A 27,537-nucleotide genomic window follows, 5' to 3' on the forward strand; every position below is an offset into this window, starting at 1 on the left:
CGTAAACTATAAAGACATCTAAATTCCGACAATGGCTTTGTCTTGCAAGAAACACACATACACAGATACCCTATGGAATCTTCTGCAAACTTTTAATACGTGGATAAATTTCCTTCCAGGGAGCTGACACTTGTGCAGTGAACAGCCAGCCAGTGGTTACAGTACAGCATTAATTCCTTTCACCTCTGCATAAAATAATTTTGGGGATGGAGGGAAATGAAGGAGAAATACTGATCCATTCAATCCAACTTGCCATTTCTACATACTCGCTTCAACCTTCCAACCAGACATCTGTAGGGTCACAGGGCTTGTGTACTTTATACAGCAGGACCGCAGATGAAATAATATTCTCCTAAGATTATTACACAACCCCTGTCTTTCAATAAAACTTTGCTTTATAATAAAATATCTTATTAACATGACCATTTTTCCCATTAGGTGTAAATATACATATACACACACATCATACATAAAGCAATGCTTTTGAAGCTCTGTTGCAGGATTAGCGAGAGGCATTCTGCTACCCAAACGGAAAAGGAACCACCTCAGCTACACTACAGCTTATAAAACCCAGAGTCATTTCAATGCATTAGCCTGGAATGACTCCACAACTACACAGGTAATTATTTCTTACTGCGAGCCAGTCAAATAAAGAGAAGGGACTATAATGATCCACATGCAAGCCTTGGTCTGCTTTATATTGCTCATCTTTTAAAAATTTGTTATGGGAAGAAGAAGCTTGACGCGGAGAATCGTGTTTTTCTTAATGGCCTAAAACGACACCTTGTGTACAGGTAGGTCTAGCCAAACCAGGATGCTTCCTCTACCACAAAACATACACACCCCAAAAAAGAAAGAGGATTCGATGACCGCTTTGTTTTTGTACATTGCAAATGTTGCCAAGGAGGGGAGAGAAACCTGCTCACATTCTTGGAGATATAAAAAAAGAAGCCCTGTGAGAGAACAGAAGCATCATGGGAACTAAGACGCTGCACATCAGGGCAGCACAGTTAAGTAACCAGGGTCAAAAGTTCGCGGGTAACAAGAGCCCCCATGATGCTGCTTAGAAAACATCACCCCCCCAACATACATGTGTAAAACTGAGTAATTCTTCAGATCTCAGCTTGTCAAGCTGACAGATGAACAAGAAAGGGCACTGCCGAGGGAAACCATGGCCTGACTTACAAGCAAACATGTTTTCTTCTGGAAAAAGTGGATTTCATTGAGCCACCATAGAAGAGCTGCAGCCAGAGGGTGGGGAGTGGAGGGAAAAGGCCGTCTGTCAAAACAAAGGACTGCATTTAATGCCCTCAATGGCAGTTTTCCAAAATTCCAATAAGGAAAACACACCTTTATCCTCACCCTCCTCCCCATAAAACCAGAAGTTTATGTTTAAGTTGTGTAAGATGAAGGGCATGCAGCTGCGACTCTGCAGGAGGAACTTTCCTTTTGATGGATTGCCTAGAGCCGCAACTCATGCCAAGATACAAGAGACAGCCTCTGGACTAGAGGGGGAATCCTGTCGCTTCTCCAATGGGAATGATCCAAGATGCCAGCTACAAGGGGTGCAGAGCTATTTCATTCATTCCTCATGGCAAACCTGCAGCTCTCTCACTGCTTGAAAATGACCACTTCAGGGGAACAGGAAAGAGTTTCGCCATGTGGGCCTCTTCTTTGGAGGTACTGGACAACGACGCTCTCTGTTTGCTTAATCATAGTAAGAAAGGGAGCCCCTGACCATTAATGCTGTAGTTCAAAAAGTGCTAGCTGTACGTGCACACACACACACACACACACACACACACACACACACACACACACACACACACACACAACCCCCTCTGGGGGCCAAAATATTAGAGTCCACTGTGGGGAGACCCCTGGACTACCAAGGAGATCTGGGATCCAATCTGTTCATTAGTGGTCTTCAGTCACTCACTCTCATCCCCTGCTGCAGGGTTGTTATAAGGATAGAGTGGGAGAGGTGACTAGACAGACCCATGTCCCTCACCCTGTGCTCCTTGGAGGAAGGACAGGATGAAAACATTAAATTAAAACAAACTATGACAAGAGGTTCAGGGCCCTTTGGCAAACAACTAGGAGCCTGATCGTTGTTGGAGCCATTAGCAAGGATCTTACAGCAACTTAAAGAAAGAACCTTTTAAAGTAGAGCATCAAACATACCTCTAAGCTGCCACCCTGAACTGGCTCCTAGTACTTAGTGCTATCCACTAACATCAGGTGCTTTCCACACCAAAGGGTGTCTCACACTGCCCTGGAGAGCAAGCTGAAAAGATTATCTAAGTGAACACAACTTAACAGGGCATCCCAATGACTGTGCTTTGGAAGCTGTGGCATGTGTGTATGTGCGAGTGCGCCCGTCAGGTTTTGTCCTCCTTTGGCTCACTAACACCCAGAAGGGGACTTGATATCCTGCAGGCTCTGCTTAGAGAACATTTTACTCCTCACTTCACCTTCGATAACAAAAAGACAACGGGCCACAGAGGTGAAAGAGTGGTCATGTAGCAGTTTGTACTTCAAAGTTCGACTGCTGAGTGAGCAAGAGCCGTGCAGAAGTTGAACACGTGCCTCATGTATGGTCTGAAGCACGAAGTCCCAAGCTGGCTTTAACAACCTCCTGAGGTCTGGGGGGAAAAAGCCTTCTGTGCTAGATTCACAAGTACCCTGGAGCAGCTGGGGAAACATCAAGATACAGGTGAAACCAGGAAGAAAAGGGGGGGGGGGAAGAATCAAACACACACTTGAAAGTCAGTTACCTCCTCTTACACTCATCACCATCACAATCCACACTGGATCACAGGTGATGGAGCATCATCATCTCACAGATCTGGACCTGCTAACCCGGGTTAGAGAAGTTACCTGGTGTGTATATCAAACCAAACTTCCACCAATGGACCAAAACAAAATCCCCCAGCCCCACGTGGAAGTCTTTGATTGCGTGCGTGGGGCTGGAGCATGTGGTCATGCACACCTGGAAACTGTGCACGTGTGAGGGGGCTATTTGGCCTTTGAGTACACGTAGATCTTGTCTCCGTCTCGAATGCCATAAGAGTGCAGCGCCCGTGAATTGTACTTCATCTCTTCGGGGCCAAAGGGAGCCTCGTGGTCAAAGTAAGTGACCAGCATGCTGCTGGTCGGCAACTGAACCAGAGTTTTCAACTGTTTCTTTAGTTCTGCAACTGTCTGGTCCAGGCGAATGGTCATCTCCTCTACCTGGTCATTAAAGTGAACTTCAACTTTAGCGCTGCTTTGGGGCCGAAGATCTACCACTGCCAACTTCTCCAGCTTCCCATATTTTGTGACTAGCTCATGATACCTGAAGGGGAAGGGGGAGACAAAGAAAAAGACACAGGAGTTAGGTTGACAAACTGCTCAGTGTTGTATCTATTTAATTTAAAAACTGTTTCTTAAAAACAATTGAAACTGTTTTTTACTTGTATTTCATGTAGGCTTCATAATAAAAGAAACCAAAAATAAAATCACCCCACCTGCTGCACCAAGGCACGTTGAGATGCCCAACATCACACAACGCACCAAAAGGAAAGGCAAAGAATTAAAATCAGTCAACAGCAGAGCAACAATACAAACAGGGAAAGAAACGAGTGCCAGGTAACAAAGCAGAGCTTCTCCCAGAAGGGAGTCCCAGAGCCTCAGTGCCACCACAGGAAAGGCCCTGGGATGAGCAATCAATCACTGTACTTCTAGCAGCGATGGGAGTCAAAGCACACCACCCCCAAGAAGACAGTAAAGAATGCGTAAGTTTGTGTGTGAGGAGGAAAGTCTTTAGGTAACCCTGGAGCCAGGCTGCTCAGGGCTTTGAAGGCAAAGACCAGCACACAATATTACACCAGGGAGCTAATGAGCTAGCAAGTCACTTCTGTGCCAGGCTCCAGCCCCAGAGGTCACTCACTGCTCTCGTCCTGTCCTCCCCCCAATGGCTCCATCACTATCTGGGATACCCTAGCTAAGTAGGCAAAGAGGTGCTCCTCTTATATTTAACAGGGGAGATGAACTGTTCCTACTCATGCCAGCAAAGCAGTTTTCCAGAGGTGGTTTGCTGATGTATCCGTTTGGATTACGAGCCTTTTTGGCACAGGGAAACATCTCTTTGATTTAGCTATGCAAGCTGCTTTATGAATTTATTTTGCTGAAGAGTGGGATAGAAATATTCTGACTACTACAAGTAATGCATAAAGAGCAATAAAGATGGGCGTTATTGCTGGATTGATCCTGTGGGATGAAACTGGAAAATCAAGAGGGCAGAGAGATGTCTGCCGTTAGGGACAGTGCTGTAGAAACGCCAAGTTTTTTGCTGCTCAGACAGACTGCTACTGCTGCTCCCCAATAAGCCAAGCTCAAAAGCTATCGTGCCAAACCCAGCAGTGGCTAGTTCAAGTCAACTGCCTCTCAATCTTCTCCCCATGCTAGCCATGTTCCATGGGTGCTTTGGTGGGTTAGTCTGCAAGTGCGATGTTGAGGAGAAACCATACGCTCCTGCCCTAAGCAAACTCTTCCACTGAATTGTTCCAAAGGCAAAACGTCTGCACAATTTAAACAATACAGTATTTGACTTAAAATGTAATATGCATGCGTTTGTTGCAGCCAAACTTTGGATCTTTTTCTAGGCTGGGCCCAGGACAAGCTGTTTTCAATTATCACTTTGTATCACAAATTCAGGTGTGGTCTTGGTAGGGGAAAGAAGGGAAAGTGGGAGCAGTGCCCGCCTGGACAGTCCTGAACAGGCTCGGCAGGTTTCTCCAACCAACCAGAGATGCTCCTTTGTTTCATGCCCCTGAAGAAAGATCAGTGTCTCTTCTTCACGTCACCCCGGCACTTCTCCTTTGCTGCTGGTATCTCTCTGCTTAGCAATGAAGAGGGAGCGTCTCTTCTGCCCGGCTGGGAAAGTGGCAAAAAGTCAACCCGATGGACAAGGTAATTGAAATGACAAAAGACACAGAGCAGCAGAGAGAAGGTAACATTTCAGAGTCTCCAGGCGATGCCCGGGGCTGAAAGCTCCTTTTGTCTCCCATCTGACTTGGGGCTTAAAAGTGATCGCTGCTGTGTCACTGCCCCTGTCACAGGATGGAGCCTGGCAACTGGGGAGGGGCCCCTCATGCCCCCAGGGACTCCTGTTAAATGTAGGAATGTTCCCTCAACAGCAGGGCCTCTGTATGCCTCTGACAGAGCATGCTATTTCCCCTGCAACTCAGAGAGGACCGGCCTTCACTAGGGCAGTGTTTAAGCACAGGCTGCTGCCCTATTCTTGCAATCAAGGACAAGACATCACCAGCTCACTTGGGAGACTCATCACTCACAGGATGAGGGAGACACATTTGCAGATATGTGGTGGTTGGCAAGGATCCTGCACTTGAGCTGAAAGTGGGAAGAGAAGTAGTAAGGAATTTCCTAAGGTGCATTTCAACTGGCATCCAGTGGCTTGCAAAGCACCAAAAGCATCTCACTTTTTCCTCTGAGGTTGGTGCAAACTCTGTTCCAGTGGAGATCAGAGCCTCAGGGTTGCTTGTAGCAATGGCCTGCCCCATATGGAGCATCAGCAGAAGTGCCTTTTTAAAAGGGATTAGACCACCACCTCACTCAGCAGATGCCCTGCCACTCGGGGATCCCTTCACTCATTTCTGAACAGAAGAAACAGGATGAACAGCAGCAGAACAAGGGACATCATGGAAAGGCCAACTCAACTCCCAGACTGCTGAAAGAAGTCCTTGGGGGATTTTCCTATATCCCAAACTGAGCAAGTTGGCAGATCAAAGCCCATTTGCCTTTCTTTATTAAAAAAGGAAACAAAAACACAGCGCCTTGGTCTCCACTCGCCTTGTATATGTTTACACAAGTAGCCAACCTGTGCAGAGTGCAACCTGCATTTCTCATAGCCTCAGTCTTGTTTTATTCAGAGCAAGTTCCTAGCCCTTATTATTGCAACTGAAAAGTTGAAAACAGGCAGTTGGCACCTGCCTGTGTTTTAGGTTCCAGAAACCTAAAAGGATCTTTGGCAGGCCTCCAGTAGGCAGGGAACAGGGTCTCCATGCCTTGCACAGCAGACTGTTCTTTCCGCAGCTGCTTCTGGAGAGAAGTTCAAGGGTCAGCGACAGAGGATGTGCTTTGCTTGCAGACACCTCAGGATCCATGACTGGTGTCTTCAGTTGAAAGGGTTTCAAAGAGAACAACCTGCAGAACCAGTGCAGGTCCAAGCAGTCAGCACTGGGCTGGAAGGACCAATGAATAGTCTGACTTGGTATAAGGCAGCCTCATTTGATCTACTCCCTTAATCTCTGAAGGGCTGGCCAAAGACACTTGAAATCAATGGGTAACATTTAAAATTTGTCAGGTGCACAATAATTTGATGACTTTTTTATTTTGGGAAGAGGTGATTCAGGTGCAGGTAGATACAGGGGACTGATACTGCTTGGGTATAGGACCCAGCTGTGTTAAAAAAAAAAAAAGCCAGGGAGAGAAGGGCTTCTGTTTGTCAGAAGAGCTGGTGAGGGACATGCAGAATGAAAAGTGACTGGGAAAAATAAAGATCACAGATTGAACATCAAGCATGGGCCAAAGATCCTGGATGTGAAACCTGAACCTTAGGCCTTAGAGACATCCCCTCATACCTGTGCAGCGTGCTCTGAAGATACCCTGAAATGGCATACTGGTTCTATGGAGCGGAAAAACAGCCTTCAATGGCTGTGCAAGTCTCTATGGGACCCTGCAAAGATGAGGGAGTTTGGACAAAGGGGCCATTGAGCAGGAAAGGGTGGGAGGGAACCTGGGGGTGTTTAAAGGTTATAAGCAAGGGGGAAGCCAAACACAAGTTCTCCTCCCTTCCTGCCACCAGTCTGTGCAGAGAGAACTCACCAGAAAGCAAGTGAAGATTTAAAGGCAATAAAACAAGGCCGCTCCCATATGAGGGTTGGATATTAGCATCTCAGATTGCTGCATGCGCCATCGCTATGGCAACTGGAAGCCCACCATTGCACAAGAGGAGAGACACTCAAGCTTCTAAGGCCACACTCTCCTGTGTCATATACATATGCACTGCCCTAGCCTGACTGCCTGTCCCACTCTGCTTCACAGAGAGGTCCCAAGGCACCTTCTCAGAAACTGCTCCTGCCCTTGGCCACAACAGATCAAGGGCGTTGACTTTTCAAACAAAGGCTTGCAGTTGGTCAAGCTTTGTTTATTCCTTTTGAAGGAGGGGGGATGGTTTACAGGCAATGTTGCCAAAGTTCATTGAGTTTTGGGCACATAAATCCCCACAGCTTGGGGTTTTGAAGAGGCAGAGGAGAGCTCTTCGCTTGATGCATATCAGATCCAGCACCAGATGGCAAAAGGATTAACCACTCAACATTGGCAACACACAGATGGATTAGAACCTGTTTCCGGAAGATGCTGGCTTCTCAGTACAGGGCTTAGTCTAGCAAGATGGAAAAAGCAATTGCCTGTGTATTGCACCAAACCACACTGCTTTGGGGACGAACCTTCACCTCGCTTCGGCAGTGTGCTATATGCGAGCAGATTCTTTTATTACATTTGCCAGAGACAAGATCAGTCTTGGGAACGATTCACAGTTCTGAATCTCCAGCAGAACACAGTTTGTCAATGCTCTTCAGCTAATCCACAGACGCAAGAGCTGAGCTCAAAACTACAACCAAATCAATCCCACGGGTTAATTTTCTCCAACAGGTGCTTCTCTCAGGCAAACTCTTGTTCCTTCTTTCCTTAAACCACTATTTCCTAACCATCATTTCCATTCCCAATACTTTCTTAGCCAACAAGCCTGCAATTAATGAGCCCAATCATTTTACTGCTATAAAACCTGTGCCAAAAACCCACCTTCCCCACATCAGTTTTGGTTTATCTTCTTAGTCTTCATTCCTAATTGGAACCAAGCGCAACACACTTAAAATGCATTTACCCACAAATATTCACCTCTTCCTCTGCACTTTCTATTGTAGACTGTAAGCTCCATGGGAGCCAGGACCTGCCTAGGCTGCCTGTGTAAATCTATAATACACCATGTATAAGGATGACATGGTACAAATGAATTGGCCTCATTTCATATTTAACAAACCTGAGTATTTACCTAGCACTTTAGATTCCCTCAGTCACCGTCACAACAGCCTTCGAAGGCAGGTCATTCTGATACCCAGCCTGAAGGCTGGAGATGTGCCTGTCTGTACTGAAGCTGAATGGCTTGTCTAAGGCCACCTAGTGAGCCCCTGGCAGAGACAAGCTGTGAACCAGAGACTGCCCCTCCATCTCTTGGCCATTTGCCTCTAATAAACCCTCACTGTACACACCCCAAATTCCAGGCCAGAGAAGTCTCACCTGAAAGGGACCTCATCTTGGGCGAAGTCCATATAATACCGGATGAAAAACCTCTCAGAATCTTCTCGTTCTCCATCCACAATGACACTTCCATTCAGTTTAGTGATCGACGGTAACCTGCACATGCACAGACAGAAAAATATTAATGTCTTGGGGGGGGGGGGAGAGAGAAAGAAATCTAAACTTAAACAGCCATCAGCAAAAATGATGCTAACTGTATCCCCAGGAGATTTTTCCACCAGGCCTTGACCCCCAGAGAAGTGTGGCACATTTTATGTAGCCTCTTTGCACTGAAGATCTGATTTAGAAGCTTCTATTGCAATTCAAATATAAATACAATGCAATTTTTCCAGGTGTGCTTCACACCGGAAAAAATGTCTGTAGATCAGTTTGGCTGAAAGCTCCTAAGTGCGCCTGCTGGCTACCTCCCCTCCCCTCACACAAAGCACAAACAGAAAACACTTCATATTGATTTCATTTTCTAGAACTATATGTTCTTGTTTTAAAAGGGTGCGTTTTGCTCAAGGCAGCTCCCAAAATCTAAGCACCACGCACACTGATGTGGCGATGTAAAAATCAACATCACCACAATAATCACACAAAAACCTTCTGAGGACAGTGTTGCCATTGGTGCAGTAATGAGAAATAATTTTCATTGAAGACCCTGTGAAACAGCAGGCTTCAATTGCAACTTGCAGGCAGGAAAAAAGGGGACTTGATGCCTTGGCGAGAGCCTTCCACACTGTGGCGCTAACACTGAGAAGGCCCTGTCTCTGGTGCCCACCAAACGCACCTAAGCGAATGGTAGGCTGGAGCACAAAAACGACCGTTGGCAGATACATTCATGACCTATGATGACCCTTAACATACTAACCCTCGGTAGACAAAGCAGCAAGTTTACAGCTGTGAACGTTTTCATCACTTCAGCTAAAATTCTCATGAGTGGCTGCTATCTATACCTGAAATTGCCCTGGAGTTACAGAACGTTAAAAAGGTAAGGAGAGCAGGGATTTCATGGCAGGGTGATATCTAGATCCTATTGCACCATGCACTGGATCTCAACTCAAGCAGCTGCCTCTAAGTTTCTGTTCAGGTCATGCATAAAACTGCCTTCTGCCAGCAGCTAAGACCCACCAGATTCCAAGGTCTTAAAAAAGCAAAGCAAAAAAATGTCAAAGGAACAAGCAGGTCATTGTGTGAATAAATGTGGGAAAAACACACAAATGAGGGTCCTTCCCCCCCAAAGGCCTGCAGGGTGCAGGTGGCTCGGTTTGCAGAATATTTGGGGCATATTTAGAAAAATGTGGACATTTGAATGCCGAAGGTCTAGCAGGGAAGTTAATGCTGCAAATGCAGGTTCCTTAGCAGTGGAAGGAAGTGCAGAGCCCCATATTCAACCCTTAGGACAGTCAGGACCACTTCCTAAATGCAATCCCCAAGCGAGGCACTCAGCCACAAATGAAAGGATTGCTTTGCATCTGGTTGTTCCGGCCATTCCACAGCTCTTGCCGTTGTACGATCAAGCGAGACGTGAGAGGGGAGTGGGGTGGAGGCAAAAACATCAGTAAGTGGAGCCATGGGTGTCAAATGGCAAGTCTGTCCTGGCTGACTGCTCAGCCAGTTTGTTGCCTTTTATCACAAGTCCAGGAATGAGCAACAGCAACAAAAAAACACAAAGAGAGCCCAAGAGCCTCTGATGGAAAGAAGGTGGGTACAAGGGAAGCAGGGCAGAGTGAATCAGGGATGTTTAACCTGTTGGTGTTTGTTTTACGTATGGAATTGTTTACATACAATACATATATAGGCCATTAGCTTATGGTTTAGTTTAATCTTTCTCCGAATCTGGTGAATATTCTGCCTGGTCCTCTCAGCAGGCTAGTTAAGAGGATATATATCTGAACCTATGATACTAACAACTGCAGGAAAAACACCAGTGGGCAAACGAGGACGCCAGACTTACATCTCCATCATGCAAGACATGCTGTACAAGATTTGGATGCTGGTTGGAACGGCAAAGGTCAAGGAATACGTTTGCCATCTCTGATGCAGACAACACGTCAAGTTTTTGGAGAATACTTGAACATTCCTTGATTGACTTCATGAAATCCAGACACAATATCTAAGCTCTTTCTTATAACAAAGCAAATAATTCTGAGTGCAGACTTGTACCCTTGGGGTGGGGTGGCTATTTAGCCAAGACGGTAGATGCTGCAAACAATATTTGGAGGAATTTAATTTCTGTAGCAGAACAATTATTTCTACCATTCACCCTGCTATGTTATGTTAGGAATAAAGACTGTGAAATTGTTGACAGAGCCTGGAATCTAGAGATCATGAGGCACAAGAGGATCTTTTCAATACAACCTTTCCTACAACCCCGAAAACTTTGCTCCTCATGTGTTAGGGCTCAAAATGTCGAGGTTGCATTAAGAAAATGACATCTCCAGACCTGGCTATTACCAGCTTCCTGCGCTCCTCGTTGGTGTATGGCTGAAGGAGAGGAATGCCCAGTAACCTCACTTCCTCAAGCTTGGGGAAAGAATTGAGTTTGTCAATGTCTTCCCAACAGTGGAGACCTGCTTTAAAAAAAGGAAGTATTTAGGCAAGGAAAACGGGGCTTTGGCTGAAGAACTGAATCAAACCAAAGGAAATGAGGATGCCAGCAAATCCTGCCATTTACAATAGATTTTTGGAGGGGAGACAAAAACCCCAGTGGAAAAAAGAGAAAGAACTCAACACACCACCCCATACACATGGACACAGTAATAAAGTACTCTGCATCATAGAGACACCCAATATATTTTGTATCCTCCCCCATATTTTCAGAAACTCCTCACCTCTGCAATTAAAAAACAACAAAACACTACATAGTAACAACAAAAAATAAGTCTGAAAGCTGGACTACAATTAATATTCATATACTGCTTTTCACCAAAAAGGAGTTTGTGATTAGCTGGTCGGATGACCGTAAATAAAGTATCTATCTAAAAAGCAGTTCACAAAGCAGTTTACGCTGCTAAATAAACAGATGCCATTGCCAGTACCATTGATCACTTGGGACCAGAAGACACGACAGTCACCTGTGAATTGCCTTGTGGCCAAGCATGAGAAGGCAGGGTACGAATCTTGTACAGTAATTCATCAACTAGAGTCCCTCCCCATGGTTCTAAAAGCTTTCTAATACTCCCTTTGAGCTCGCAGAGACTATGACAATCAAGAGCAGAGTTGACAGGCCCAATACATCCCGGTGATACATGATTACCTTTCACAACAGAGTAGCTTCATGCGTATATTGGCCCGCTGAGTAATCAACTGCAATGCTTAATTTAGGAGTAAGTAATGAGAGCAAAATAAATACATCTGAGAAGGGGCACAGCCCAGCGATTTGTGCCTTCTCATTACCATGTTAACAAGACTGTGTCACTTCCAATGACTCAGTTATAGCAAGTTCTAAGGACGTGTGGGGGTGGGTGAGGAATGTGCAACAAGTCCAATTCAGAAGGACATACTTTATCCAGGACCTCACCTGACTTGTGCAGGCTGATGGATCGTAGGTTTGGAAACAGCCTTGCCAAAGAATCTTCCGAGTCCTCAATGGTCGTCAGATAGTTATTGGCCAGGACTAGCGTGCTGAGTGATGGAAACATTATTCCCAACTTTCGAATTTCAGTCCAATCTTTAAGATTATTGTCAGTTATGTGGAGCAACTTCAGAGAGTGACAACAAATTGGAGAACAAGACACTGTTTTATAGTCATTAAGGCACAGGAAGAGTTCCTCTAAGCTGCAAAGAGACAACAAAGTATATATTTGAGCATGTTCCCAGATCCAGGCTTCTAGCTGTATAAAGTGAGTTTATACATTCAGCAGAATGAAATGGAAAAAGTTTTCCTTATGCTGTACCTCTTTGGCTTGTATGTAGGAAGTTGAAGGGGAAAAAAACACCCAAGTATAATCCCAAAGTCCTTGCATAGAAGAAACTAACATATCAAGAAGGGTTCAGTCTCATCTTCCCCCTTTAATGTTAGTTTTCTATATGCAAGGAGGTCCCCATACCCTCTGAACTGTAACACAGGCTGAAGGTGGGGAACTGCACATTGGAATACTCCCTGCAAAAAAACACTCAATGTACCTAGGAAACTAACACGTTAGGGAGAATTTAACGAAGTAGAAGGCTGCTGCCAAGTTAGAGCCTCTCCAGAATGTTGCAGCCAACAATTAGATTCCAATGATAAATGCAAGGAGTCCTTTACCTGGAAGTGGTCAGCCAGCCCCCTCCCCATAATTTAGTTTCATTCAAAAGCCAGCATCTCCATTAGCAGGATATTTTACCCTGTTGATTGAACGGTACCCAAGAAAAGCATAACATAGATACGGCGCTATTGCCATAATCTGTTAATCTGATGTTTAAACCTATGCAAATTTAGAAGGTGGGCAAGGGGCTTTGCTTAAGAGCACAGATCAGTTTTAGCACAAACTTCCGAAATAAGATGATCAGGATGTGGTCTTAATTCTGGACTGCAGATAAAGCTGGAAATGGGAGTGACAGACTGCGGAGGCTCAAAGGCTGCCCTGGTCCGTCTGCAACAATAAACTAAGGCTGTGTCCAGATGGCACACCAATGTTGCAGGTAAGAGGGTCAGAAGCAGAGTCATGGTGGCTTGCTCAAGGGCACATCGGGAATTTTGGCTGCAGCAAGATTTAAACCAGGAACTTCCTCCTACACAGCCCTGTCACCACTGCAGTCAGCTGGTTCTTGTAACTTTCAACCAGACCGTTTGATCTGTATACAAAAGGGAACCCCACCCCTTTCCTTGCCCTACGTCCCCAGGCTTACTCTGGTAATTCTTGCAATATCGTATGGACAGTTTCCCAGGACGTTTTGCTGTTGTTGAGCACAAGTTTTCGAACGCCAGCGAAAGATCCAGCGCACGCCCGGTCCAAAACTGTCAAATTCAGTGGGTTGGAACTTAGATTAAGAAATTCCAAGTGAGGGACATTTGACACAATTTTACTGACCTAGAAGGGAAAAGAAGAGAAAAAAAAAAAACCCCAGTAAGAAAGAAACAAACATATCAGACGGTAATCAGACCCCAAATAATATTCTGTCATCTAAAAAAATCCTCAGGCCTCCCAGGGCAGCTCGTAAGGTGGAAGAATGATATGGATTCTAACAGCAGCTGAGATAGCAATCAGTAATTCATACGGGTGGTTATTTGCTGATCTAGATTGATCTGCTAATTGCTTGTTCACCTCAATGGTTCATTTAATTGCACTCTTAAAAAAGGCTTGATAAGGGAAAAAAGCAGATAGCTGGCAGGCTTCATAAAATCCACCTGAATGGCAGCTAAAGAAAAAACAACTCATGTGAGCCAACATTTTTCAAAGGGCTGTTTCACTTGGGACTAGTCATCTTTTCTACCATCTTGCATGCACTTGCATGAAGGCCTGATTCGAGAGGTTTTTTATGCAGACTTTTCTGCCCCACAAAGCAGGATTTTAGATCTCTTGCAGGCTGGAAAGATTGCAAAGCTGTTGGCTGGCAAAAGCCAATGGACCCTTTCCTGTGGTCTTGGGTCTTGTACCATCCTTACTTGCACCTTTCTCTCTTGCCATAAAAGCCACCCAAATTTTACGAACTCCAACAGAAACAGTTGTGGTAACGTAATTAGAAACATTTGTGCAAAAATGCACTTGTTTGCAGGAGCATTGGCTTAACAAACAAGGCAGCCTAACATCCACAGAGAACATAGTTTGGGATCTTGGATAGTTGGTGGTCTTACAAGATACAGCAATCAAGTATCATGCAGAAGGTATCACATACTATGATCCAACTAGACAGAGAAGTATTCTTTCAGCAGGGAGAAGGCCACAGCTCAGTGAGACAGACTTCAGCACATGGCAAGCTCCTTGTTCTGTCCCCATGATCTCCTATTAACAGGATTTCAGGTTGCAAGAATGTACTCAAATGTGTATTGGAAGGATGATTCTAAGTAACATAGGAAGAATCTCATAGTTCCTGTGAGTGTGACCTTCATAGACTCCCCTCATTCAAATAAAAGCAGCATTATCAGACAGATGGGCGAAAGGAGGAGGAGTTGGGATTCCTGCATCTCCATACCTTTGCCTTCCAGCGGAGTTGCCACCATGCCTCCCTGCAGCCTTGAGAAGTCTGATTAATGCCTCCTATAGCAAAGCCACACTATGAACCTACAACTGAATGTAGTTGGTTTTACCACAAAAGACTAATAAGACCACCCCTCTGGAATTTGTCCAACTATTTTTGAGATTGGCACAGAATTTGTTGGGAGTACATTCAGAACTTTCGTTCCAAAGGTCTAAGGAGAAATCAACCAAGCTTTCCAATATCCAGTGGCGGAGAGATAATTCGGTCTCTCTGGAAGGCACAGATGCAGGAATCACAGGAATCTGGGCCATCTGTTCTATTATACTGCTTGCGTTGGAACAAGGCAGAAACAGGTTCGTTGCTGTCTTCCTACTTAGAACCGTGTTTTCAGCACAGATACGGTCAGAGTAAAACATGCCATAATCCTCATGGAGCCCCTGAGAAACTGGGCTGCTCTTGCCTTAATTCTCTTCCCCATGGCAGAATTTCAAGGAAGCAGCTGAAAATCACATGCTGGTATTGGGCAGTAGCACAGCTATAGGGGGGAGGCAGTGTGGTAAGTACAGGAAGCACTACAATGCACCACGTAAGTGCCACCCTCCCACTTGCCATCAGAGCCATTCTGGGCAGGGAAATGAAATGTGCAAGAGGCACCAAATGGCGAATAACGTCTCCTGCACATTACATTTCACTGCCCAGAATTGCTCCAACAGCTTGTGGGGGGGGGGCTGTTTACACCGCACACTGTGGTCCCTTCGGTACTTACCACACCACCACCCCATAGCTACACTACTGGTGTTACACACTCATGACATCTTTTGGACTCCCCGAGTCGAAAGGTAGAGCAGCAGGTCTATTACCGCAGGAGGTAGGAGGTGCTGCTTTGGGTAGGCTGGGAAAAGAAGGGGGGGAGCTCAAAACCCTCCTGGATAACAGATGCCTGGAGTCCTCACAGTGAAGTCAATCCACTCTGGTATTTGCTTTCAAATGTGAACTAGAATCCACCTGGAACAGAGAAATCTGCCTCCAGCCAAAGCAGCTGTTCTTGCAACTACTTAAGCGAAGCATTCATACAGCCCCCTTCACCTCATGCCAATCTTCCAGTTTATTGTCAGAAAGATCCAGTTCAGATACATGAGCACAGAAGGCAGCAATCTCGTTCTCATCACCGGCGCAGGTTATTCCGCAGCCGTTCAACACCAGCACGCTTGGGAGGTTGAGGCGATCTGAAAAGCAGGCAGGACAGCATGTTATTCTGTGGGGCAATCTAGTTTCTGCAAAACCAAAGCCTGGGCATCCCAGGGCCAAACAAAATTCAGCACAAAAGAAAATAACTCACAGCACGAGGTGAGCAGTGACAGACGGGAGTTCACCAGGCACAAGCTACACCCGAGAGCCCTGGCACTTTTCAAGGCATCAGTCAATTAGGCTGATTGCTACTTTTATTGGGGGGGGGGGAAGTTACCTAGAATACTCACAAATACTGTTTGCTTCATAGCCATAAGGGCAACCATATCAAAGATATAAGCATGGCCTACACTCTATCTTCTCCAGTCAGGCTTTCTGACAACTGTAGGTTTGCTGAGCAAGGAAGCAACTCCAAGGGCTGGTGAGAGGTGGGGAGTCTGCTGTTTTGCACGCTGTATCATTTTGGATACCGCACAATTAAAGACACAGCTTGCGCCATGGCCAAGATAGCTCACTTCTCAACACTCAAATGAGGACGTTCAAAGCACGTCAGAAACTTTTGGTTGAGGTGACTGGGTTGTGGCTAATTTTGAGTGACACACGGTGCATTCTGTCCTTGACCGAGTCCTTATTTTTGCTTCTTTCTGTCAAATCCTGTTACTATCATTTCCACCCAAATAGCTGCCTTGTTTTTTCTCCTTTGGGGATAGTTGTGATACGAGCCAACCTGACAGGAATTCAAAATGATTCTGTGCCTGTTGGAGGGGGAGTGCCTTGTGGCTGAGTAAACCTCAGCTTTTTCCCCCTTTCTCATTATCTCAGCCCCCTCCACTCTTTCAAATAACTGCGAGTTAGAGAAAGGTACCCCAGTTCTCTTTCAACAACTTTCCTTGAAACACCAGAAGATCCAAACACGTTTTGGCAAAAATCAAGATGCAGGAAGGAGTCTACCTTTCATAGGTGAACCCTGAGGTGTGGCTGGGACATGCACGCCCATCCCAGGACCGCGGCGATATGGGAAGTTTTCGGGGCTGTATTTCTCACAAAGAACTTGCATGAAACTTCTCCCTCTAGGCTGATCCATGGTCCCTTTCTGAAATTCTGTAGTTCCAAAAAAGGGAAGGGGTTTGAAAAAAAAGTTTGCTCCTTTAAACCATCTACACAAGGGGTGGGCAAACTTTCAACTTTAGGGATCCTGTATCTTTAACAATTGTATAGAAGAGGGAATTTCAGCAGGTACAGTTTGTCCTCTCACAGATGACAAGCTGCACCTGCTGAAATTCTCTCTCCTACACAATTGTTAAAGATCCAGCATTCCTAAAGTTGAAAGTTTGCCCACGGCTGATCTACACCAATACACCAAATGTGATCATACTCCCTATTAAAGTAGACTATAGCTATGCCCCCAACAACACCGACTAAGAGTATGCAACCCTGCCCTTCTGCAGCCTTGAGCAGCAGTGGGAGCCCACCATATTTGGCTTGCACAAAGCCTTTTGGGGACCCCTCTCACTCATGCAGCATCTCTTCAGCAACATACTGAGCCTACCAATATAGTGCTTGACAAGTATCCTTACTTTCGGGCCTTCAACTACTGTCATGTCCCCTATATATAAACCCTATAGGTTACCATAGGTATTACAAAGAGTGCTCCCTAACTTGCAAGATTTCAGACTTTTACAAGGGGTTCAAGAAGGGAACCCCTGTAAGCTTGGGCATTACTGCATTTGAACCATAAATAAGCATCCATTCCTAAAAATAAGGACCAAGCTGTGCCTGATGAGAAATTAGAAGCCCCTTTGAGCAGATGTCCACAGCATGTGCTTGCCACAGTCCCTTCAATCCCTGTTAAGTGCCATGAGAACTTGGATCTGGGAAGACTATCCCTCAGCCCTCCCACTGGACCATGTTGTGTCCTGGAGGTGCTCCAAATGTCTCACAAGCACTGTAGTACGTGGATGGATCCCAGCCCCTTCCAAAGTTTTAAGTCAGTGTGTGTTTGAAAAATGAGGGTGCCCATCATTAAGCGAATGAATCAGAACAGTGCTCAAGGCACCAATTTCAGAACCACTCCCACCAGCCCCATTGGGAAGGGGTCACTTACTGGTCTCAGCATCAGCTCTCTAAAGTTAACAGGGATGAATCTCAGCAAAATCCACTCAGCCCTTCATCTCTGCAGAGGAGAAACATTACGTTTCGATGAAATTTCCTGCACAAGGGAGAAAAAAATGAAAGAACTTAAACAGCAAGTTCAACTTTGAAAACAAAGGCCTAATTCAGAAGTAATGCTGAAACATGGCTTACGACACCAGACTGAGCCTCTGCAATCCATGGGCTTGCGTGTTCTTCCTTTTCTGACTGAAAGTTTATACTTCCATTAGAACAAACCATAGTTCTGCATTATGCGTGAACTCCAGGACCTGTGGTTTGTTCCAACTACAGTTAGTTACAAACCAGAATCATACAACAGTTTGACCATGGTTTGTTTTAACAAAACAGTCAGAATAGACTGCAGTTCCCTGGTCTGTATGAACCATGGTTCTTTCTAAACTGAAGCTTTAAATCTCCTTCCATGTGCAGAAGCTTTAAATCTCCTTCCATGTGCAGTGGAAGAAAGAGGGTGGAAGCCTGTGGTTCACTGATGCTCATTCTCACAGCATTAAGCCATAATATATCATTACCTCTGAACCACAATGAATACCTCAGCTTGCTCCTTCATAGAACTACCATTCCTGATCAGAGCAAAGTCCATCTTTTTAAATATTTACTGTAGTTTTCAACAGTGGCCAGTCACATGTTTTTGAAAGTTTACAAAGAGGTGAAAGTCCAGTAATTTGTCCTCAGAATGCAAGATCAATTACTGGCAGGTTAGCCCACATGTCCTACTAAGAGCACTCTTTCAAACATGCTGAAGACAGCTCATTCTGAGTGTAGCAGGGGTGTTATGGACCATACTAGGAAGGTGGTAAGGCCCTTATTGCTGACTAGCAGTGCCTGGGGAGGCTTATTGAGTGCAATGCCCGGTAGAAGGGTCCAAAACGCTGACTTGGTTTATTTACCAGACACTACTTGTCATTGCCATGGACTCTCTTTGCTTTCTGGCATGAGCAGAGACAGGAAGAAAGGCAGGGCCTTCTTTCATTTGAGCGGGATTATCAAGCAGATGCCTCGACCGCAGCTCCAAAGGGGCTCCTACTGTTGCTTATCTTTCCAGAAACTATAGCAGAAGTGGAACTTCAGGGGAGGGGAGACATTTACTACTGCTGACCAGAGGGCTAGGGACACTCACTCCAGGCAAGTGGATTTGTGGAATGCCTACTGATTAGGCAGGCGCAATGCAATGCCCATCATGCATTGTAGATATTTGCTCTCTGTGGCATAAACATAAATGTTCTTGAACTCATTCATTTCTACTCTTGACCACCCAATAAGGCAGTATTTAAGCACATGTTCTACACACAGACAGCACGCTTCAGTAGGCTTTAAGGGAAACAAGGAAAGAACAAAGAAATAAAAATCAAAAGCTTGCACAGGTAAATAAAAGGAATCTGTAGGTTAAATGCCAGCTACCATTGCTGAGATTTACAAAGGCACACTGTAACGATCGCCTGGTTTACTCAAGCTGTTTCTTCTTAAAAGCTCAAACAAAATAAATCCACATATGGGGAGGTAAGCAGCCTTTTTTCCTAAGTGTACTTTTTGCTTCTACAGAACAGCCAACTCAAACCAAATTCAAAGCAGCCTGCGAGTTATGTTCGAGCCCCATGATTGGAACTCCCAACATAATTTGTTTCTTGTACAAAGAACTAAGTCCCTCCCCCCTAGTCACAAGATTTGGTTCAGGGTTGCAGCACAAGGGGCCCAACCCTTTACCCTACACCAGTTCTCCAACTTTATTTGGGGCTTCACCCCCCCACCCAAAAAAGCACACTGAGCAGTGCACAATGCTCCTAAGTTTCTCCCTCTGTAGCTAAGACCCCTGGAGGACTGCTGCCAGCTAGTGATATAGATCAGTAGTCTCCAAACTGGAGACCACTGTGTTTCAAAGAGAGCCCTCCCTGTCCAGAGCAGAGCTTACCATTCTGCCATGGCGCCGCGCGTTTTTCAAACAGGTCACAGGTATGCTCTGGGCAGTCACATCGGTCACCCAGTGTCCCAGAAGGCTGTGTCACAGGATGTCTGGGCAGACAACTGTCCAGAGTGTCTCTGTGACCTGTTCTGTTGAAAAACACGCACACCATGGAGGAACGGTAAGCTCCACTCATGGGGAGAGGGCTTTTTCTGAACCCTGGATCCAGCCCACAGGCTGGGGTTTGGAAAGTCCTGATGTAGATGGATCAGTTCTGGACCTCACTAGGAAAGTAGTGTTACATGTTCAAGGCATCCATGAGGTTCACAGGTGGTCTTCCATTAAGGCACCAGCCAAGCCCAAAGCTGCCCAACTTCAGCAAAGCAGCTCACATGACTTGCTGTCAAGAGTGCCATGAGGATAGAAGACAAAAAACAGACACCTGGCACATGCAAATCAAACATAGGATCAAACCATGACAAAAAAAGATGTAGATACGCGCTGAGATTTCCATCACATGAACTGATGTGGCTGAGACACCTCAACAGGAAGTCGACATTTTTAAGATGGATTCTAGCACTGCCTGCTTGGGGACTGCTCACTTCCCAAGTTAATTAACCTGCTCTGTGCTATTAAAGCAAATACAGCAAAGTCACCCCGGCTGTGACAACATTTGAGTTGTAGATACAAGATAAAATGTTAATAGAATGCAGTCTTCTTTATCATGTGAGGTGTAAATTAGAAATCCATGAAAGAAACAAACAGGATCTCACATTTATTTGCCCAATCTCTGATAAAAGCAAGCTTCACCGAGCATTTTTCTGTGAAGGATGACAAGATGAGGTATATAACTGCTTCCTTCACAAAATACGCCATTAATTAATGGATGGTCACTGAGGTTGCTAGCTTAGGGGACTTTAAGATTCATGGAGACCAAACTGATCAATAGCCAGCCCTTGAAGACTGCCCAGACATTGCCGTTTGTGTAGGATATGGCAGCCCACACAATCTTAGATTCTTGGAGATCTGACTCAATCACTGCTCCTGTGGCCACAATTTAAGCTGTTGCTTTTGACCTTTGAAGCACTACTTGGCTTGGTGCCAGGATATTTGAGGAACCTTCTTCCATATGAATGAACCCATCTCCTAAGGTCAGCAGGCAGGAGGGCCCTGCTACCTCTGGGGGAGACCAGATGGATGGCAACAAGGAGCAGGGCCTTGAGGTGCTTTTATTATAAAATTCCCTACCAACGGGATTAAAAACTCCATAGGAAAGTAGTTAGCTTGTTAGCCTCTCTGTTAGTCTTCCAGGAAGGACTAAATACTTTCTTGTTTTGCTTGGTCTTCCCCTCTTAACTAGTTGTTTTGCAGTTTTGTAGATGCATTGTTTAGTGTTTTCATTACCCTATCCTTTATTTACTATAATTGTACTTTATAATTCACTCCCGTTTTCCTTTGTTTTCACTCCTATATTGTACGTCACCTTGAGCAGCCTGTTTATGTGGAGGGAAAAGTTGGACATATATGAACAAACATACAAGTCATGATGACTGTATACAACCTCCGGGATTTAGAGGTAGCCTTCTCTGAATACCAGGTGGAAGGGAGGCAACAGGAAATAGGAATTTTGTTGTCTGTGTGTTCTGAGAGGCAGCTAGTGGGCCACTGTGAGATAAAGGAAGCTGGACTAGATGGGCCATTCTTATGAAAACTGTAGCTCAGGGATACAGCCCCTTGCTTTGCATGCAGAAGACCCAAAGAACTGCAGCCAGTCTGTACTGAGCTAGATGGACCAGTGGTCTATTGCCATATAAAGCAGATTACTGGGTTCATATGGCAAGATGAAACTGCCTTGTTCAGAAGCAGCTGCCAGGAAGCAAAGGCAGGAGAGTGCTGCTGCCTTCATGCCCTGCTTGTGTGGGCTTCTAGGAGTCATCTGGGTGGCCATGGCAGGTTGTTCAGTTAGATGGACCTTGGGTTTGATCCAACAGGATTCTTCATATGTCCCATGTACAGAGACAACATACCTTTTTGCCAAGTGGTGGGGACAAAAAGCTGGCAGATGTTAGAAGCCAAATGCTGAACTAGATGGACTTTGGACCAGATTAGCAAAGCAATTCTTATCTTTCTAGCATTTCTCAAGCCTGTGGGTCCAATGTCAATACTCCCACAGATTAAAATTACCATATGAATAAATGCAGTTAGACTTGAAGCAAAATGCTGTTAATATTGGAGGTACACAGGGTGACGCAATCAGAATGTTAACAGGAAGCAGGGCAGTTCCTGCTTTCTTCTTGTAGCGTCTGTAAAAGTAAGAGACACGCTTAAAGAAGAAAACAGAAGATAATGGATATAGCAAGTAGGTGCCCGCAGATACCCGACACCATGGGCTGGGGGGTAGGGGATAAGGATACCTGTATAGTTAAAGCTACAGGCATCAATTCAATTCTGAGATGGAATTGTATTCCATGAAATGGATTACTACAAAATAAAATTAAAGAATGTATGTACTTAATGATTAATACTTAAAAACTGGAATTGCATAATGCTTTGCTTTTAAAATATATCATACCCAGAATTATGGGCATCAGATCAGCTCAACCAAGGACACATGGTATGTGGCCATGGATTGCTCCAATCTTGCAACCTTAATTTCTACACTATAAAAAGCAGGAAGAGCAACTACCTACACGACAGAGCTGTTGTGAGGTTGCAGATTAGCAAATTGTATTAGAATAAGGAGCCATAGCCCAGGGCAAAGACTTTAAAATGCTATACAAAAGATTTACGAACAGCACAAAAGTCTTGTACATCATTACAAGAAAGTTGGACCAGCACCAAAATCTTCTTCAACTGCCATAAATGCTTACTGGGAGCTACCATGTATATGAATGTGTAATTCCTGATCTCACCACAGAAGCAAGCAGTGCTCCTTGTAATCACAGACAGGATGCCCACATAAATGGGGGCCCTGACTATCTTTATAAGTTATGCAAGAAGTGGATCTGACAGTCGTAGGTTTTCCTCACCCCAGCAACATCCTTATACACTGTGATTTATTTTAAAAATAAGAAGAGGTTCAGTTGGTTAGTGGCATCTAGTCACTCATGAAGCTTAACTCCTTCCACTCTGGGGGAGTAGCTCTGTCCTTTCAGACAGAAGCCAGCCAGACACCTCTGGGAAGCCTAAAGGTTGGAAGCAAGATTAATTATGAACATGGAAACCCCATTACAGACAATTACAGCTAAGATGAAATGTCTTTCTAGAAGTTCATGCAGCCCAAGTCCTATGTCCAAAAGCAGACATTCAAATGCTCTGGCAAACCCAGCATCAGGGCATGGAGGCCAAAGCCTTCTCCCTATTGTTTGACTTTAAAGATTGGTTTTCAAAGATTGACTGAACATGGAGGTTCCATTCTTATTACAGCTAATAAGAATGTGTGACATGCATTGGTGTATCTGACAAAGGGTCCATCTAATCCAGGGGTGTCCAAACTTTTTGGCAGAAGGGCTGCATCATTTTTCTGACACTGTGTTGGGGGCAGGGAAAAAATGAGTTTACTTTTTCAAATTCAAAGTTTATATGCATGAATGAAGGAGGCCTATAAAAGGCCTTACACAAAGCAATGCCATTCTTTCCTTTGCTGCTGCTGCGGCATCACAGATGTGAACAGCAAGCAGTGGATGGAGCCCTCATCCCACAGCTCATGCAGGAGGTCAAACAGTTGGCAATCACGCTGAGAGCAGTTGCTTCAGGCCAGCATGGGCTCCAGCACATCTCTGGCCGGCCAGAAGCTCATTGGAGACTGGGGGCTCCCTCAGGGCCGGATTGGGAGTCGTCGAAGGTCGCAAGTGGCCCCATGGAAGGGGTTTGGGCTCCCCTGATCTAATCAATAAAACATCTCATAAGAACATAAGAACAGCCCCACTAGATCAGGCCATAGGCCCATCTAGTCCAGCTTCCTGTATCTCTCAGCGGCCCACCAAATGCCCCAGGGAGCACACCAGATAACAAGAGACCTCACCCTGGTGCCCTCCCTTGCATCTGGCATTCTGACATAGCCCATTTCTATAATTAGGGGGTTGCACGTACACATCATGGCTTGTAATGTGTAATGGATTTTTCCTCCAGAAACTTGTCCAATCCCCTTTTAAAGGCGTCTAGGCTAGACGCCAGCACCACATCCTGTGGCAAGGAGTTCCACAGACTGACCACATGCTGAGTAAAGAAATATTTTCTTTTGTCTGTCCTAACCCACCCAACGTTCAATTTTAGTGGCTGTCCCCTGGTTCTGGTATTATGTGAGAGTGTAAAGAGCATCTCCCTATCCACTCTGTCCATTCCCTGCATAATTTTGTATGTCTCAATCATGTCCCCCCTCAGGCGTCTCTTTTCTAGGCTGAAGAGGCCCAAACGCCGTAGCCTTTCCTCATAAGGAAGGTGCCCCAGCCCAGTAATCATCTTAGTCGCTCTCTTTTGCACCTTTTCCATTTCCATTATGTCTTTTTTGAGATGCGGCGACCAGAACTGGACACAATACTCCAGGTGTGGCCTTACCATAGATTTGTACAACGGCATTATAATACTAGCCGTTTTGTTCTCAATATCCTTCCTAATGATCCCAAGCATAGAATTGGCCTTCTTCACTGCCGCCGCACATTGGGTCGACACTTTCATCGACCTGTCCACCACCACCCCAAGATCTCTCTCCTGATCTGTCACAGACAGCTCAGAACCCATCAGCCTATATCTAAAGTTTTGATTTTTTGCCCCAATGTGCATGACTTTACACTTACTGACATTGAAGCGCATCTGCCATTTTGCTGCCCATTCTGCCAGTCTGGAGAGATCCTTCTGGAGCTCCTCACAATCACTTCTGGTCTTCACCACTCGGAAAAGTTTGGTGTCGTCTGCAAACTTAGCCACTTCACTGCTCAACCCTGTCTCCAGGTCATTTATGAAGAGGATGAAAAGCACCGGTCCCAGGACAGATCCTTGGGGCACACCGCTTTTCACCTCTCTCCATTGTGAAAATTGCCCATTGACACCCACTCTCTGCTTCCTGGCCTCCAACCCGTTCTCAATCCATGAGAGGACCTGTCCTCTAATTCCCTGACTGTGGAGTTTTTTCAGTAGCTTTTGGTGAGGGACCGTGTCAAACGCCTTCTGAAAGTCCAGATATATAATGTCCACAGGTTCTCCCACAGCCACATGCCTGTTGATCTTTTCAAAGAATTCTATAAGGTTCGTGAGGCAAGACTTACCCTTACAGAAGCCATGCTGACTCTCCCTCAGCAAGGCCTGTTCGTCTATGTGTTTTGAGATCCTATCTTTGATGAGGCATTCCACCATCTTACCCAGTATGGATGTTAGGCTGACCGGCCTATCTCACTTGCAACAGAAGTCAAAGAGGTACTCTCTTGGAGGGGCAATAAGAGGGAACAGAGGAGGGGACAATGACCAAAAACTCCTCTCTCTGCACTGGCTTCATTTGGTGATCCTGACATGTATGCAAGGCTTGCCCTGCTGTGTCAGAGCAAAGGTCCATTTCTCCCAACAGCCTGCTTCCAACAGGAAAGTCCAACAGCAAGTCACAAAGGTAACAAACCTAGCCTCTTCTCTGTTTCCAGCACCTGGTTAAGTCAGAGTAGCATTTCTTACTGTTTGTCTTTATGCTGTACCACTCACAGGATCCACCCATTTGAAGCACCACCAGAAGTAACTGGCAATGATGTCACTGCCAGATACTTCCGGGCTGGGAGGCCAGACATGATGCAACAAACACCAGGACACCTCTTATTGCTGTTTGCTGAATTGCACTGCTGGTATTGCTGCCAGTAGGTGGGGGCTGTGGTCCCACAGGTACCATGGGAAACCATCTCAAGTACCACCAGTTGAGAAAAACTAAGTTAGAGCAGTGTTTCTCAACCAGTGGTACTTGAAGTGGTGTCTGGTGGTACTTGCTGGACCTTGGACACTAGTAAAACCAGGAACGTGGCACAACAAACAGCAGTAGGAAGCTCGGCTCTGTGGGCAGAGCTCTAACACATGCTTATCCATGCTTGAAAAAGCTGTTCCATCTACACTGAGCCTCTCACTGGTGTTTATCACCATTGCCAGTTACTTCTGGTGGTACTTCGGATAGGTGAACCATGTGAAGTGGCACAGCAGAGGACAAATGTTTTCATTTGGCAGGATCAGGCCAAAGGCTCACTTGGTCCAACTCTCTGCTTCAAGTACCATTGGTTGAAATGACTACTGCTGGTTGAGAAATACTGAGTTAGAGCAGTGTTCTCAACCAGTGGTACTTGACGTGGATCTGGTGGTAGTTGCTGGACCCCTGCTGCCTGGCAGCAAGACCAGGAGAGTGATGCAACAAACAGTATGAATACCACCTGTTGAGATGAGCACCACTGGTTGAGAAAAACCAAGTTAAGAGTGTTACAACTACTTTGCAAGATCAGGCCAAAGGTTCACTTAGAGCCCAATCCTACTCCTGTCTACACAGAAGCAAGTTCCACTGTAATTAATTAGGCTTACTCCCAGTAAAGTGTGTATGGAATTGCAGGCTTAGACTGCAATTCCAGTGCACACCTACCTGGGAGGAGAATTCAATGGGACTTACTTCTGAGCAGATATGCATAGGATTGGGCTCCAAGGCTGCAATCCTATGCACACTTACCTGGGAGTAAGCCCCACTGAACTCAATGGGACTTACTTCTGAGTAGACAAGCATAGGGTTGGGCTTTCAGGCTGCAATCCTAGGCACACTTACCTGGGAGTCAGCCCCACAGAAGCCAATGGGACTGACTTCTGAGTAGACCTGCACAGGCTGGGCTAGGAGGCCGCCCTGCTCCCCACACTTACCAGGGAGTAAGCCCCACTGGACCCAATGGGAGTTACTTCTGAGTAGACACGCATAGGGCTGGGCTGTTGAGTCCACCTGTGTCTGCAGAGCCAGGTGCCCCCAGCAAGAGGGGAGCCCCCACACAGTCCAGGCTGGTCCTTCCAGGTAGACTGCCTCTCACCATGGAGGCTCCACAGAACCCCCGCCCCTCCCTTTAACCCCTGCGCTCCCAGAGCTCTGAGGCCAGCGGGGGGGGCTGAGCTGCTGCGCCCCCCCCCCAGCACCGCCCTGCGAGCCTCCCCGCCTCTCACCGGCCTGTGCTGCTCCAGGCTCCCCGTCCTGCCGCCGCGTCCTGCATTGACCCGGAAACAGCTCGTGGGGAGGGGAGGAGGTTGGAAGAAGGTGAAGGAGCGAGACAGAAACCAAACATCACGTGACTTCCCCAGCCAGGAGGGTCACGTGGCAAGGCGGAAGGAGCTTGCGCGCGGTTGCCACGGAGACGGCTTCACCCTAGGCCGGACTGTTCCATGAGGCGTTGCGGGGGGCGTGTCCAACGCCTCTTTGCCCTGCCGCGCTCCGCCTTGTCTTGGACGAGTCTGCCGCGCATGCGCACTGGCGCCCGCACGCTTCCCCAACGCGCGCACACCCCCTCTGCCTTTGGTGACGTAGGCGGGGTGGTCACGCGCCTCACAGTGGAGGAGGGGACGTCGCGGGTGCGCCTGAGGGCGAGAGCGCGCCTGCCTTTTCCCGCCTTTTTGAGGACGGAGCGAGCGGCCTGGCTGCCGTCTTAGTTACGCTTACCCGGGAGGAAGCCCCGTTGACTGCAGTGCTACTCCGACACTTACCTGGGAGTAAACCCTATTAACTACAATGGGGCTTACTTCTGAGTAGACATGCACAGGGCTGGGTGAGGCTGCCATCCTTTCCACACTTACCTGAGAGTAAG

The 27,537-nt window shown here is 46.1% G+C and overlaps 1 protein-coding gene across 2 annotated transcripts; it reads right to left on the reverse strand.

Annotated features, from left to right (window-relative positions):
- On the reverse strand, positions 1–26,967 carry TBCEL (tubulin folding cofactor E like). 2 transcript variants are annotated; one of them, XM_066639547.1, is made up of 9 exons: positions 26,903–26,967; positions 17,780–17,884; positions 16,627–16,776; positions 15,574–15,713; positions 13,198–13,379; positions 11,888–12,144; positions 10,811–10,937; positions 8,362–8,478; positions 1–3,337 (listed from the first exon to the last, which is right to left on the reverse strand). In XM_066639547.1, the coding sequence occupies exons 3-9, from the start codon at positions 16,757–16,759 to the stop codon at positions 3,019–3,021; spliced, it is 1,275 nt and encodes a 424-aa protein (XP_066495644.1). In that variant the 5' UTR covers positions 16,760–16,776; positions 17,780–17,884; positions 26,903–26,967; the 3' UTR covers positions 1–3,018. The 2 variants fall into 2 exon arrangements, with proteins under 2 accessions (XP_066495644.1, XP_066495643.1); XM_066639546.1 differs by having other exon boundaries at positions 10,811–10,940.
- Between the last annotated feature and the right edge of the window lie 570 nt (positions 26,968–27,537).

This window comes from Tiliqua scincoides, chromosome 11, assembly GCF_035046505.1.
Source record: "Tiliqua scincoides isolate rTilSci1 chromosome 11, rTilSci1.hap2, whole genome shotgun sequence".
Taxonomy (NCBI): Eukaryota; Metazoa; Chordata; class Lepidosauria; order Squamata; family Scincidae; genus Tiliqua; species Tiliqua scincoides.